This window comes from Coffea eugenioides, chromosome 5 (genome assembly GCF_003713205.1).
Source record: "Coffea eugenioides isolate CCC68of chromosome 5, Ceug_1.0, whole genome shotgun sequence".
Classification (NCBI taxonomy): domain Eukaryota; kingdom Viridiplantae; phylum Streptophyta; class Magnoliopsida; order Gentianales; family Rubiaceae; genus Coffea; species Coffea eugenioides.
Genome location: NC_040039.1, coordinates 49,815,834 through 49,829,694, shown reverse-complemented (window position 1 = coordinate 49,829,694; position 13,861 = coordinate 49,815,834). Strand labels below are relative to the sequence as shown.

At 36.5% G+C, this 13,861-nt stretch overlaps 2 protein-coding genes across 3 annotated transcripts; one reads left to right on the top strand and one right to left on the bottom strand.

Annotated features, from left to right (window-relative positions):
- The first annotated feature begins 1,546 nt into the window (after nucleotides 1-1,546).
- LOC113770515 lies at nucleotides 1,547-4,520 on the top strand. Its single transcript, XM_027314988.1, has 3 exons — nucleotides 1,547-1,785; nucleotides 2,792-3,884; nucleotides 3,996-4,520. Exons 2-3 carry the CDS (start codon nucleotides 2,847-2,849, stop codon nucleotides 4,116-4,118), a joined length of 1,161 nt encoding a protein of 386 aa, XP_027170789.1. The 5' UTR covers nucleotides 1,547-1,785; nucleotides 2,792-2,846; the 3' UTR covers nucleotides 4,119-4,520.
- Nucleotides 4,521-4,834: 314 nt separating this feature from the next.
- On the bottom strand, nucleotides 4,835-13,166 carry LOC113769957. Of its 2 annotated transcripts, XM_027314305.1 has the most exons (14): nucleotides 12,728-13,166; nucleotides 12,205-12,326; nucleotides 11,959-12,110; nucleotides 11,312-11,411; nucleotides 11,090-11,124; nucleotides 10,327-10,399; nucleotides 10,216-10,246; nucleotides 9,304-9,578; nucleotides 8,665-8,907; nucleotides 7,160-7,261; nucleotides 6,989-7,036; nucleotides 6,493-6,580; nucleotides 5,267-5,485; nucleotides 4,835-5,045 (listed from the first exon to the last, which is right to left on the bottom strand). In XM_027314305.1, the coding sequence occupies exons 1-13, from the start codon at nucleotides 12,903-12,905 to the stop codon at nucleotides 5,307-5,309; spliced, it is 1,626 nt and encodes a 541-aa protein (XP_027170106.1). In that variant the 5' UTR covers nucleotides 12,906-13,166; the 3' UTR covers nucleotides 4,835-5,045; nucleotides 5,267-5,306. The 2 variants fall into 2 exon arrangements, with proteins under 2 accessions (XP_027170106.1, XP_027170105.1); XM_027314304.1 differs by having other exon boundaries at nucleotides 4,835-5,485.
- Nucleotides 13,167-13,861: the final 695 nt, after the last annotated feature.

Sequence of the window (13,861 nt, the reverse complement as noted above, 5' to 3'; positions counted from 1 at the left end):
TGTAGAAATTTGTTTTTGAAAAAGTCCAAAAATGTTTTCTAACTCGTACTTTTTTTTTTTTTTTTATTTCACGTACATGTTTATAAGAGAAAAAAAGTTCCCAGTATGGTAAAACTAGGGGTGGCAAACGGGTCGGGTTCGGGATGGCGGGTCGGGTTGAGGCTTAAGTATAACAAAGAACCTGCTGACCCGAACCCGACCCGCCAACCCGAAACGGGTCAGGGTACCTGACACGAACCCGAAAATTTCGGGTTGGCGGGTTGGCGGGTCGACCCGAAATGATCCGAAACTTAATTTTAATTTATTAATTTATCACTGTAATTTCTAATAAAATCAATTTTTTCACAAAATTAATTACATCATCAAGTAATAAAAATTTAAATAAATAATTTCAAACCAAATCTAAAATAAATTAAACACCATAAAAGTGTTTTATCCCAAACCAAATATAATTTAAATTAAAACAACATAAAAGTAAAAAATAACATCATATATTATTTGTCCAAATATAATAATTTTAACTTCACACAAGTTAAATAAATTCATTTAGGATTAAGTAATTAATGCCTTTGGAAAAAAAGAATGATTTAGTTTAGTTAGATAAAATAATTTTTATGTTTATTAAATTAGTTTTAATTCGTAAACGGGTCACATCGGGTCATATCAGGTCACCACAGGTTGACCCGAAATTGACCTGTTTTCTTTTCGGGTTCATCGGGTTCGACCCGATTCTGACCCGAACTCCCAAAACCTCAACCCAAACCCATTAATTTCGTGTTAGGTTCGTGTCGTGTTTTCGGGTCGTGTCAGGAATTGCCACCCCTAGGTAAAATGCATACACATATACTTCCAAAAAGAAAAAAGAAAAAAAAAGTCCAGACCGTAGAAGTTCTAAAAAGTTAAATTTAGATAACTAAAATTATTCCTAAAATTCCTAGTCATCAAACATACAGATTTTTGGGTAGCTAAAATCATCCCTAAATAATATACTTACTTTTGTTAGCATTTAAGAAAAAAGCAGTAAATTTCTCGTTAACTGTAATTGTGTAGAGCGATTATCTTCATCAATAATGGTGATTACATGAAATATTCAGAATCAATGGTTTGTTTGGATAGAATATTATTTGAAATAATTATTGTAATATTTTTTGTTATGTGATGTATGTCAGATAAAAAAATAATTAAAAATTTAATAAATTTAATAAAAATATATGTTTATAATATAAGTAAAATATTATTTAAAAAAAATTAAATATTCAAAAATATATTATATGTTTGTTTAAGAACATGTTACGTAAAATCTATAAAACAGGGGCATTGACGTGGCCCCATCCCAACCGTTACAACAACTGAGTTTATACTCTATCTTCTACTACGCTCCATCTCAGTCTTACCCGCTGGATGGAGGAACAATGGGACCAATCAAAACTTCTCCTGCGCCCGTAACGGCCTGTCACGGAGTTTTCAAATCACAGTCACGTCAGAATAAACAAATCTCTGGAGTCGTAAGTTCCTAAGACTGCATCTTCATCACCTCCTCCTCCTCCCCAAAAATATCATTAATGCTTTACTTTTAACCTTAAAATAAATCCAAATCTCCATTTTTACTACTACTGCTGCTTCTTTTCATACCATTCCACTGCTACTAAAACTAGTAATTACTCGCCGTAGGTCGTATTTTTGCACATCTGTTCCTTCACCTTAAAAAAAAAAAGCCTTATTAGGGTTTTAAGAATTTCCCCATTTGTAATTCTATCTTAAACCCCTCTCAAGCTCTTGTAAAAGGTAAAGTCCTTCGTTTCCTGAGCTTTTAATTTCCGTCCTTTTTTTGTCTTTTTTTTTTTTTTGGGTTCCGGGTTTCAGTAACCTTTTGTGTTTCTTGAAAATCTTTTAGGAGAATCTGAGCCTTGATAATGTGATTAGATTAACTTTAATGCATCAAAGTTAAATTTTTTTTCTCTTTTAGATGTCTTCATGTCTGCATTTCAAGATTTTGCTCTTAGGGTTTTAGAGAATGATATAAAGTTCGGTTCTTTTTTTTTTTTTTTTTTGGGGTGGAGTTTTATACTGCATGCAAAGATTGCCATTGTTAAAATATTTTCTTCGGGACTATTAAGTGTAAGCAAAAATGATAGTCCTCGTCTTTAGCTCATGGTAAAAGTAAGTCTTTTTTTGTGTGTATATATTGCTTATTTTGGTCTCTGGGCTTTCTACTAGTTTTCTGTGCTTTAGGGGGAGATTCAGTCTTTGAGAAGCTATAGGAATGTTTAATTTAAGTACGCCGATGCATACTTATTTAGACGTGCGCTAGTTGTTGAAACAATTAATCGCATACTGTCTTGATTTAGAAGTGCAGACATTTGGGATCAATCTCTGATAAATTAACGCTCCTCAATATCAAGAGCTAGAGGTAGGCAAGGAGGGACAAGGTGTATATGACAGTACATTAATTGTTTTTCTTTGATTGGTCCTTATATGAAGAGGTCAATTGCAGTGTCGTCTTTGCTTGGATATGTTTTATACAAATGATCTTGTTTCCTTCTGGTAGTATGCCTATTAATTCCTTTGTGGAGCGGGGTAGGGCGTTTTGGGTAATTATCATATTAGTTGATGGAAGGACAGCTGAGGTGTCTAAACCTTCTCCCTTAAGGGTTATAATTCATTGATAGGGTGTTGTCCACATGTAAACTTTTATATTGCTATATAAAGATTGCTAATGCATTGAATTTTCAGTTTGAAAACTCTATGCTTTTTCTGTTAGTAATCATTGTGATGGCTCTTTCTCAAACAGGGGCAAGGGCCAACATTTCCCCAGTAGAAAGTAATTGTGCAATTGTATCTGGACAATGAGCCAGGCTATCCAATCAGAGGGTTCTAACCTGACGCAGGTCCTACCTGCAAAACGAAAAAGGGGTCGCCCGAGGAAGGATCAGAGCCTAAATCGCGTGGGACTCGCTCGTGTTCCACCTGGTTTTGAAGGAATAAAAGAGAACAAATCCCGAAAAGCAGATAAATTTGATGACAAAGATAATATGGTTGGCCAGGCAGTTGCAGGGGTTGTTGAAGCCTCATTTGATGCTGGTTACTTGCTAACTGTCAGGATTGGCAACTCCCATACCATTTTGAGGGGAGTTGTTTTCAAGCCTGGGCATTATGTTCCTGTAACGTCACAGAATGACGTAGCTCCCCATGTTCAAATGATCCAAAGAAGCGAAGTCAGTCTCCCTTTGTATAACCAGATGCAGAGCAGCAACCCATCTAGAGAGAGGAATGACATTCATGGATCGTCATCCCAAATAGCTAACATGGTGGTCAAAAAAGGAATATCTACTTCTCCAACAGCAGGCCCTTCATTTCCTCCTGTAGGTTCCAGAGGTAATGTGGTTCCTGTTGTATTGCAACCTCTCGGTCCTACAAATGGACCACTACCTGGCAATCAAGTGATTCTGGATGGATCACCTTCAAAAGGTAGAGAGGTGGTGACTGTAGAACCATTGGCTATGTTACGACCAGATGAATCAGCATCCTCTAGCCAGTTTCAGGTTGCCACAAATCAACAGCAGCCTTCTCAAGTGCAAACTAGCAACCAAGTACGAGCAGGAAGTGTTCCGATTGAAAATGGATTGTACAGTGAAGTTGTATCTGTGGTTGGACACAGGGAAGAAGCTCAAGAAGTGAAGCGAACCAGTGTGCCGACACCAGGAGAACCACTTACGGGATCCCAAGGCTCTTCACAATCTTCAGAAACTCATGTTGATAATGATAAATCATCAGCTGGAACCTCTCAAATGGAGTCAGACCAAGAAATTGGCGATGTTCAGTTACCATCTGATCTTAAACCCATGAATAATCATGGCAAGGGCCGAATGACCGAGCTTTTACAGGTAAAAAAGAACCATTAACTTCAAATATTTGCACGAGACCGATGTTTACATGTATACGTCTCTGTAATAGTTTTGATAATGAAGACTAAAGTTAAAGTGTCTTGTATCAAGGCCTTGCAGGAAAATTTTGACAACCAGATGCCTCAAGCTGAACCATCCGCTGGATCTGGAGCAGACTCTCAAGAAAAGCTGAATCCAGAAACATGTGGAAAAGACGAGAGAACCAATGAATGACCTTGTTCTAAAAAAGAAGCTTCTGATTTTAGCGGGTCACCTCAATTTTTTTTTTTTAATCCTTCTATAATGAATTTGGTAAGCATCTCAGAATGGAGTGATACAGCAAAATGGGGCAAACATAACCTGGTGTGCAATCCGGCCTGGCCAAGGGCCTTTAGATGTTGATGTGCGAACATAGAGTTTAGGTGAAAGAAGTTTGATTTTAATAGCTGTAATGTAGGTCAGATACTCAGAGCTTGGCCGTGCTCAATGTGTAGAGTGAATGTTTCTCTATGAGAACTAACTGGTTTTGGGGATTTTTCTCAAGGTGTTGATGCTTTTCTTTTTCCATCATTCAAATCATCCCGTTTCTCTTGTATTTCAGCACCTGGTTCTATGGATCTTTTTGGTGATTGATGAACGGAAAGGCTTGAAGTACTTGAGATTTGATTTGTAGCAGGGTTACTTTCGTGCATTACATTTTGCAGGTAGTAGAACGGTAGCTATAGCGGGTAAGAGGCCACGAAAAGGTTACCACCTGCCTAGAAAGTATTTAGAGGATCTGCAAGATCAACCAGTCGCTCAAGATCCAATTAGACGGTGAGAGTAAGATTGTCTCTCACTTGGATCGGTAAAGGAAAATGGCCGTGACAAGAATGGGAACGAGTGATAAACAAGTTAAAGCAAAACATCTTGATACATGGGAAATATTAGACAAGGCATACGAGAGCCAGAACACATCGGAAGCATCTTGAGTACGATATGAAGATAAAAGAATTGGACCGATTGTTCTCCTAATTATGCTCATAAATGTCACGTATATGTACGACAGCCTTCACTTCCAACCAAATACGGATAAAGGCAAACAAAAAATTGACTTAAGCTTCAAGATATAAGATGACCAAAAATAGGGTCCCTTGCACTTTTACAAAATCAATGGCCTCTGCTCTCAGTAGCACTACTGGTAGTAGTACAAAATTTCAAAGCACCCCCAATAGCCAATTCAACAAAAGCGCACATACAGGTGAAGTACTGTATATCCACCCATACTTCCGAAACAAGACCAACTAGCTCCACTTAAATGCAATTTACAGTATCGAGTACCTACATCTAAGCTACAAATAAGCATAGCTAACCCGGTTACTAAACCATACACCAAAATTTCCGCATCATGGGGACACAAAAGTATCAGGGGGGGTGACCATTTCACGATTGACAGACAAATTTGGCGCTTAAGGAACCGTCAGATCCTGGAACTGGAATGGACCCCATACTGGGAAAGAATGGAGCTGAAATAGGGATGTACGAAGGAACTGCAAATGGCTGCTGTCCATTAGCTAAAAATGGAGTAACATAAAGCTGCAGTGCTTGCATTGTTGCGATTCCTGCAGTTGATGATGATTTTTCTGGTTACAAACGTGTGTCTGAGTGTGCATTAAAAAGTGTGGAACATTGTGTAGAATATGCATTTACAGTTCCAGACTAAGAGGCTGAGCAGAATAATGCAGACTGGCAAACAGGATGGAGGGAAGAAGAAGAATGAGAGAGAACACAAACAATAGAATTTTTGTAAGCAACATAAATAGTACTCTTAGAAGTCTCTCATCAAAAGCAGCATCAACCAACAAACTTCAATCACATAATCTGAGTATTAAATAAAAGACCATGAAGAATACTAGCATAATATTTTCATGTCCCGAGATGACAATCAACTCAGTCAAGAAAACTGTCAAATCTGGTATATACTTGAATATGTAGTCGGCATGACAAGGGTTCCTTTTCCCAACATGGTAAATAACTAAAACTGTCAAAAAGTTTTGCCTTACTGCAATAGCCACATGATTGCACAATTGGGTGAGAATGAGGCCCTTTTAACTACTTTCAGCAGACAAACAAAGTAATATCCATGAATGATCAGTTACAATCTGACCAAAAGCCGTACATCCCTCTGGACACAAAGTAGATGACCAAACTGTTTGCAAAAATGCAATTGCATATGTGCTTTATGCAAAGCAATCCAAAAGATGAATCAACTACTGAGGCAGGCAGCAACTATAAACTTATCTTCTAAGAATTCCTAGAGGTCTACATATGTAGTGCACATGAAATCAACTGCTTTACTCCCAACACCATTTGACTTTAAAGGAATTTTTTTTTTTCATTTCTCTTGAACCTTATCCATACATCTGAAGATCCATGATTTGCCAAACTATATAATGCCAGATATCCATTGTCCCTTGTGACTATAATGTTACCTTTGTCCTAGTAAAAAGGAAAGGTGAACTACAAAAAGAATACAAGTAAAAATTAATAATCAGATTTCAGATTTCACTAAGCTACCATAATCAACAAGTTGATTTCTTCAAATACTTGCTCTGAACTGTCTCCATACCTTGGTTTTTGGGAAGATTTGCCTGATGTGGCATCAGCAGAGGATGTGAAGATAACTGAGAATATCCTGCCACACCCTGAGTGGCATCCTATTAATATCATAGAAGAGATTAGATGTGAAAATAAGAAGGGATCAGAAATTACATATGCATGGTGAAAAAAGAACAACACATGCAAGAAGGAATTATAAAAGAAAGAGAAAAGAAACACAAACAACCAGCAACAGTGACTTTTAAGCTAACCAGCGAAGTATTGAACTAAAAGTAAAATGAATACAAACACATCCCATAACTCCCCCAACCATAATTTCTTAGTTGCAGCATATTCCATCATAGATGACACTGTATTGCTCAAAGAAGCATGCAAAAGTTCAATTTTAAATTACTGACATTCCAGCAGTTTGTGGCTAGAACCCTCAGTGTGTGCATCATGTGATGCAATCTCAAGTCAATAAAAGTTGCCTATGCTATGAACAAACAAGTCAGAAGTTGTCTCACATTAGAAACCGGAAGTGCATAAAACAGCGGCCCCGCTCGCCCAGTCATCTGTAAAGTCAAGAATGCTAACACAAATTAGCTAAATTATCTGCAATCCAGTAGCACACCAACTACATAAAAAAGAAAACCAAATGAAGAAAACTAGCAATCTAACTGTCCCCTGCTACATACATTTTGTGAATTTTGATGCAGATACGTTGTCCCAGCTTGAAGATGATTATACTGACTGGCATATCTAACTGGAGGTGTCCTGCTTCCCACATGTCCAACAACCTACATGTAAAAGAGACAAAGATACAGTGAGAAATTGACATCACTAAAGATCCCAGAGATGGTGGAAAACTGTACAGATATCAAAACAGATACAGATATTCAAATAGTTGCCAACGTTGACTAATTTTTGCTCTTTTTATTACTTGTTCTGTCACTCTTCCTTTAAACTTCACCATTCATAGTAGCACAACTGACAAATGCTCTCAAAATTCATCCAATCTATCAATCTCATCTAATGACTAATGCAGGAAAAGACGAGCTAAGAGTATAGGACAGATGGCATCTCAACCACCAATCTGCTGTAGCAGCTTAAAATGAAACAACAGAAAAACTTAGCATCTCCCACATGAACATCACAGAATTTGAAAACTTGAATAAACAGAGCGTCCCCCATAGATGCAGTGATGATTTGGATGGCAATGTCACAAGGCCAAAGGGTTTGATGTAATCTAAAGTTTTTGACATGTTTATCTTTTCAAAGGAACTAACTTGGGAGTTACAAATTACGGAAGATCTTTAAAAGCTTTAACACTTTCAAGTTTTCCAACACAAGAACACTAAAGATATTTATTACCTTTTTCAGAGAAGAGCTTATAAGTGGGAAGTATGCTAAGAAGGTATACTTGACGATTATTATTAAAGAGAAGTGGTTTTAAGAAAAGAGAACATGTCTAATAAACTAAAACCCAAGCCTAATTGTTAAAATGGGAAACCATAGCAGTCATGCAGAAAAACTTGACAGGCTAATTTTGGACATTTTTTTAAGATCAAGTTATCAGTAAAAGGTGGGAGGCTTGAAAAAGGAAGTTCCTGCATATGAAACCTTATCTAGTGTTCCAAATTCTGCTTCAAGGATCTAGGAAAACGACCTTCAAAAATCGTATTTCCCCTATCATCTGGTTTTACATTCATGTCATCCACATGATTCCCAATCTACTATGATTTATGGGCAAGTAAAAATGCTTGCGATACTAGTACTATGGAAATGGGAGGATAGAGGAAGCAAACAAATGTGAAGGACAACATACCGAAGAAACAGTAACCACCCCCATGGTCTCAGGAGAATAGCTAAAGGAAATGAAAAAGTTGATAAAATGGCCTTAAGTGTTTTTACAGCAAATTCTGCAATACTATTATGGTAATATATATGACAAATGTTCCCTGAAGACAACTGTCACGATTCATAGATGTATTGTTACTATGGCGGACAGAAACATATATATAAAGAACTTCGTTTGAAGGCTACCAGTAAAGATGCATTACTAGATTACTTTGCCTGTATCATATTGTGATATTATTTTTTCACCATCAGCCCTCTTCCAGATGTTTAGATGAATTAAACTGTGTAACTGTATAATAACTAAGGAATCATTAAACAATATGACAAGAGTTGGTAAGCATACAGGCTGGACATATTGTAGATCGCTCCATCCATTTCCCAGAAACAGGTTATTACACGTAAGAAACTTAGCAGGTACAGAAGAACAATAGGCAAAGGAACTCAAATCAGCTTCTGGATCTGCAGGTGCATTTGATACCGTGGGTGGGGGTTCTGGTGTGCGCGATAGCACTGCAGGAGGGGTCGCTGATCTATGTTGCAAAGGTGATGGAGAAAACAACTTTGCTCTTGGGTTGAGCTTAGATTCCTGAGAAGAATAATGTGTCACGAGATGACCTTATGAAACTAAAAATTAATAAACCAGGTATTTGAGCAAAGGTTTTTATCGAACCATTTAATACAGGAAAAAAAGAGCAAGCATCACCAGTAGCAGTTTACATTCTAGATTATCACCTAAACTCTAATTTATCAACAAGACAATAGTGTAAAATGCTCTCAAAATATTTGATTAACAGTTTGACTCAGAGGGGAACTTAGCAACAGAGCAACAGCGAGTGCGGTTCTCAAAATTCAGACCACTTAAGTTTGTTCTTTAGAAGGGCTAGCAATAGAAATTAAGTCCTGAAGAAGGGAAGTTAATGCTTTTCAAGCACTCACAGCAACCTTAAGTAGCAACTTTACATATTAAGAACACATGCTTTACCTTAGTGGTTAGACCATGATTTGCAACTTTTGGAAGCACCACTTTAGTGGAAGCAGATGACAAACTGAGGTTACAATCTGAGGCAACACCGAAACCAGAGGAAGCATCAGCACAAACTTTGGAGGAAAGAGCAGTTGTCTCCTGAGCTTTATCTAATGTGTGCCTCAGATTACTTGGATCATCAAGTTTGGCCACAGTAGATCTTTCAAAAGACATCAGATTTGGTGATTCCCCTTTGTTTGTTCCAGCATTCATGTCCTTGGAATGAGCATCTACTGCATACAAAGAACTGAAAGTTCAAAATCCAACCAAAAAAAAAAAGTTTAAACAGGGCATGCAGGCATCTACTTGACTTGATATTAACTAAAAAATAATTTCATGATGGAATAAATTTTAGGAGTTGAATGCATTTGATAATCCGAACATGATGAATGCTTTCAGCTTTTAAAAAATGCAGTAGGATCTCTTATTCCCTAATAGGCAGTGAACAATTTAACACATTGAATGTAAAAACCTCAGTGGAAAAGTATATGCCTATAAATTCTAGAGGCAACACATTTGAGTCAAAACCACCCTAATGTTACCAAAGCCCCTAGGTAAGTTAGTTTTCTTCCAATGTGGGCACAGACTCCACACTGGAGGTTCAACCAAAAGTAAACTTTCCACCTAACATATAGCATTGACGAAAAGTCCATAAAGGTCAATGCCAATCAATTATCAACATTAATAAGCTTCCCATGTTAATAATAACCCTTCATTTCTCCCCACCCTAGCCACCTCAGAGACTAATGAAACATACTAACCTAACCATTCACAAGTGAACATCTCCCCAATCAGTGGTGTATGAAAATAAATGATCAATTAACCAATTAATCAAATCAGAGAGACTACTGAAGATATGTAAGAACTCACAGCTTGATCTTGAGCCTTCAACTTGATCAGTCTGAAAACATTCACAGACATTACATCACTAAGTTACGAAACATAGTAAAATCCTTTAGCTGGATATTTTGTTTAACATACCGTTTCCTCCCCATGCAAAACTTGCTCCTGCACTAGATCACTCCGTTTTTCCTCTGAGCTGTCTCCAACCTGTCTGTCAAGAAATATTTATGGAATAGCACAAAAGCAAACTTACTTCAGAAAATTATAATGAGGACCACTATAATTTTGGCAGAAATTGAAAGAATTATATAAACTAGTGAGAAAAACGTACCCTATTTTCTGTGCAAATTAAAAGAAAAGAATTCATAAGAAAAAAAGATGCAAGTTCTTGACAGTTGTTGGAGGTTTTTAGGTTTGTACATGTGAGTGTTTTATTTTTCTTTGCTTTTTTTTGGGGCGGTGGGGAAAGTGGTATTATTTTGTCCTTGTTGTAAGGGTAACAAGAGAAATTAAACGAGTGAAAAAAAAATTGAGTCCATAAGCCTCCTCCTCCTCTATATAAGCAAAGACAGTTGTTAGAAGAAAAAACTCTAATAAAATACACATAACCAAAATCCAATAGCTTAAAAGCAAAAAGCACAATGCAATTACCAATAAAGATGAATCCTGAAGTGACAAATGTGATAAATTCCATGCCAAGGACAAAGTATTCAAGGGCTAAAGAATCAATTAGGCAACATGCTAGCAAAACTACAATTTTCTACTTTCATATTTGATGCCTCAATTTTTTTTTTCCTTTTGCCACAGCATAGATACAAATGAATGTAATAATGTCCTTCAACAAATATAATGCATAGTGGAATTCATCTCAAACAATGAGAAAATCACCACTACTTCCTACCTCATATTAGGTGAAACAGTGAAAGCCTCTCCCCCCTGCATCCAAAAACATCAAATGTATAAAAAATCTTAAGATCTAAATATGATGAAAGATAAGCATGAGACATGGAGGCATGTACAGAAGCTCATACTTGTCATCTACATATACTGGAGTTCTTGCAATGTAACACAAGGTTATAACTTGACTTTCTACAGAAAAAGATTTCTTAGGTTATAACTTTACCTTGACCAAGTTTCTGCAGTCTGATTTTCCATTTGCAATTGGCACAGAATTATTGTGAACAGAACCATTCTGAAAGCTATTCTTATATGGACTGATAAACCTGCACATGACAAATGTACCCATTAACTAGAAATAAACCACTTATGAAATGAATATTATACAGCTCACTTATTTTGAAAAGATAGGGACAACATAGCATTTATATTTTCAAGATCAGATTCAGTTGACATTGCACAGGGGCATTTATAGACCCAAAATCAAAATGTGCAAGCATGAACATATGATAATTCAAGTCCTAAACTAAACTTGAGTACAACTTAAAGTCATCAACTGCACTTGAAAATTCTACAACCAGGCTCAATAACAGTTGAGGCAAAAGAAAGAGATTGGGGAAAAAATTGTAAAAGTCAATTTTGAGCAATTGCTTTAACTAAAATTTCAGCCAGTGATTGCAACTATTACACCCGTAACATCAAAAACTAAAGCGAGAATCATGATGTGGGCCTCACTGGCATGACGAAGAACTTTCATCTAATGCTATCAACCAGTACCAGGTGGCACTACCAACGATATAATCGTATAAAGATTAAGGCATATAGTCATAGAGTCATAAAAATTATAACATTAGTAGAGACTTCAATAAATACCTCGCATGCTTTCTGTCCAAGTTGGGTTCTTTAGAGTTTGTTACATTTGCCTCCCTCTCTTCACGTACATTCTGAGGCAAAGTGCCAGCTGTAGCCGCAACATTAGCTGCTCCAACTTTTCCAGAGATACCTTCTGCTGGTAGCATTAATTCCTATACACGATCGAGTTTGTTACACAAATGGTTGTCCTGCTTGACTCCAAAATATCAAGAATTCCCAATAGCTAAAGAATGGACTATGGCATACCTTTGCAACAACTTGAACAAGATCTTCTGACAGAATTATAAGTGTCTCTATCAGACTTCCATCAGCTAGATTTGTCTGTCGATTGCCCTTCTTAATCATCCTTGCTTTCTTCAAAACAATACCTGGATAAACGCCAAATCCAAAGATAAGGAGTCCACAAACCCTGTTCTTAATCTCACAATTTTCAGAAGCTAAATTCTGAACATGGAGAGGTGATGTAAAAAAGCAATTTAGGCCTAAAGATCCCCTCTTTATTTAAACACAATAGAAATTCAATCAAAGCTATCAAACTTTTTAATATGTACAATAGAATTGTCGAAAAAAGAAACAGGAAACAAAATACCAAATCGCATCCCAAGTTGATCAAGTCAATAAAGATAGAAATCTTTACAGGAGTAACTCTAGGAGAAAATTGAAACCCGGATACAATTTCACGTAAATAACATAAGCCAGTAAGGAAAAGAAGAAATTACAAACGTTGACAAGAAAAAATAAAGAATCACTAGAATGACAGTAAACGCACCATAGGCATCGTCGATAGAAGCAGTGTGGAAAGTTCCAGAATAAATCGAGCCATCCTTCACATGCACATCCACTGGAAAGCCAATGATGGACATAGTAATGAATACCAGAGCATTGTTCGCCGAAGTTGAGGCCCCGTTTTGTTCCTCTGGCAAAAGCCCCCCATTTTTGCGACCCATCTTTATGATCTTTCCCAATTTTACAGCCTGATTCTCTCTCCCAACACTTAGTATATATCGATATATATATGTTTTTGTGCTTATAAGGCAAGACAAACTAGTGATTCAAAGGTTGCTGAAGAGATCTGAAGTGGTGGTGGTGGCGGTGGATGAGGTGGCTTCTTGCTGTTTTGCACAGCTTGGGAAGACAATTCACGATCAGCGAAAATTAGATGAATCTTGCGGGCTTTAGTGCAATGTAAAATGCTGCCATGCTTTTTCCTTTTGGCTCATGCACCCGGACATTAGGCTGCAATTTTTGGTAATGCCTTTTTCTTCGTGTTTTTCGCCTACCAGACCTTTCCGATTATTTTTTCGTTGTACAAATATCATTTTGGGTATTTTACGTAAAACTTTACAGTCCAATTTTCTTAGGGTGCGTTTGAAGAAACACAAGTCTGAAAACTGGAGTTTGAAATCTAAAATTCGAATTCATTAAATTGTTGAATTCTTTAGTATTAAATTTAATATATTTGAGTGTATATTATATTCAGTAATAAGTTAATAGTTTATCACTTAATTTTTTGATTAAGTTTTACCTAAAAAATTCAGTGTCACTTAATTAATTTAGATGTTCAATTTTTTATTATTAAATGATCTATATATATTAAGATTTGAATCTATTAAATTTAAGTGCTGAATTGAATTATTAAACAAGGCCTTATTCAGAAATAACAGCGCTAGAGTGTTTACGGTTAGAATTTTGTGTCTAATAATTGGGGGTGAAAAGGATGTGAGAGAAGATGCAAAAATTTCAAAATATATATAGAGTATTTAAATGCTGAAATTTTCCTTTTAATTGAACTCTTGAGATGATGATAACATGATGGTCTAACTAATATAACTTCTAATGCATTAGAAAAGAAAAAGGATTGAGATAAAAGAAAAGAATTGACAACAAAATAAGGAAAAAGCCG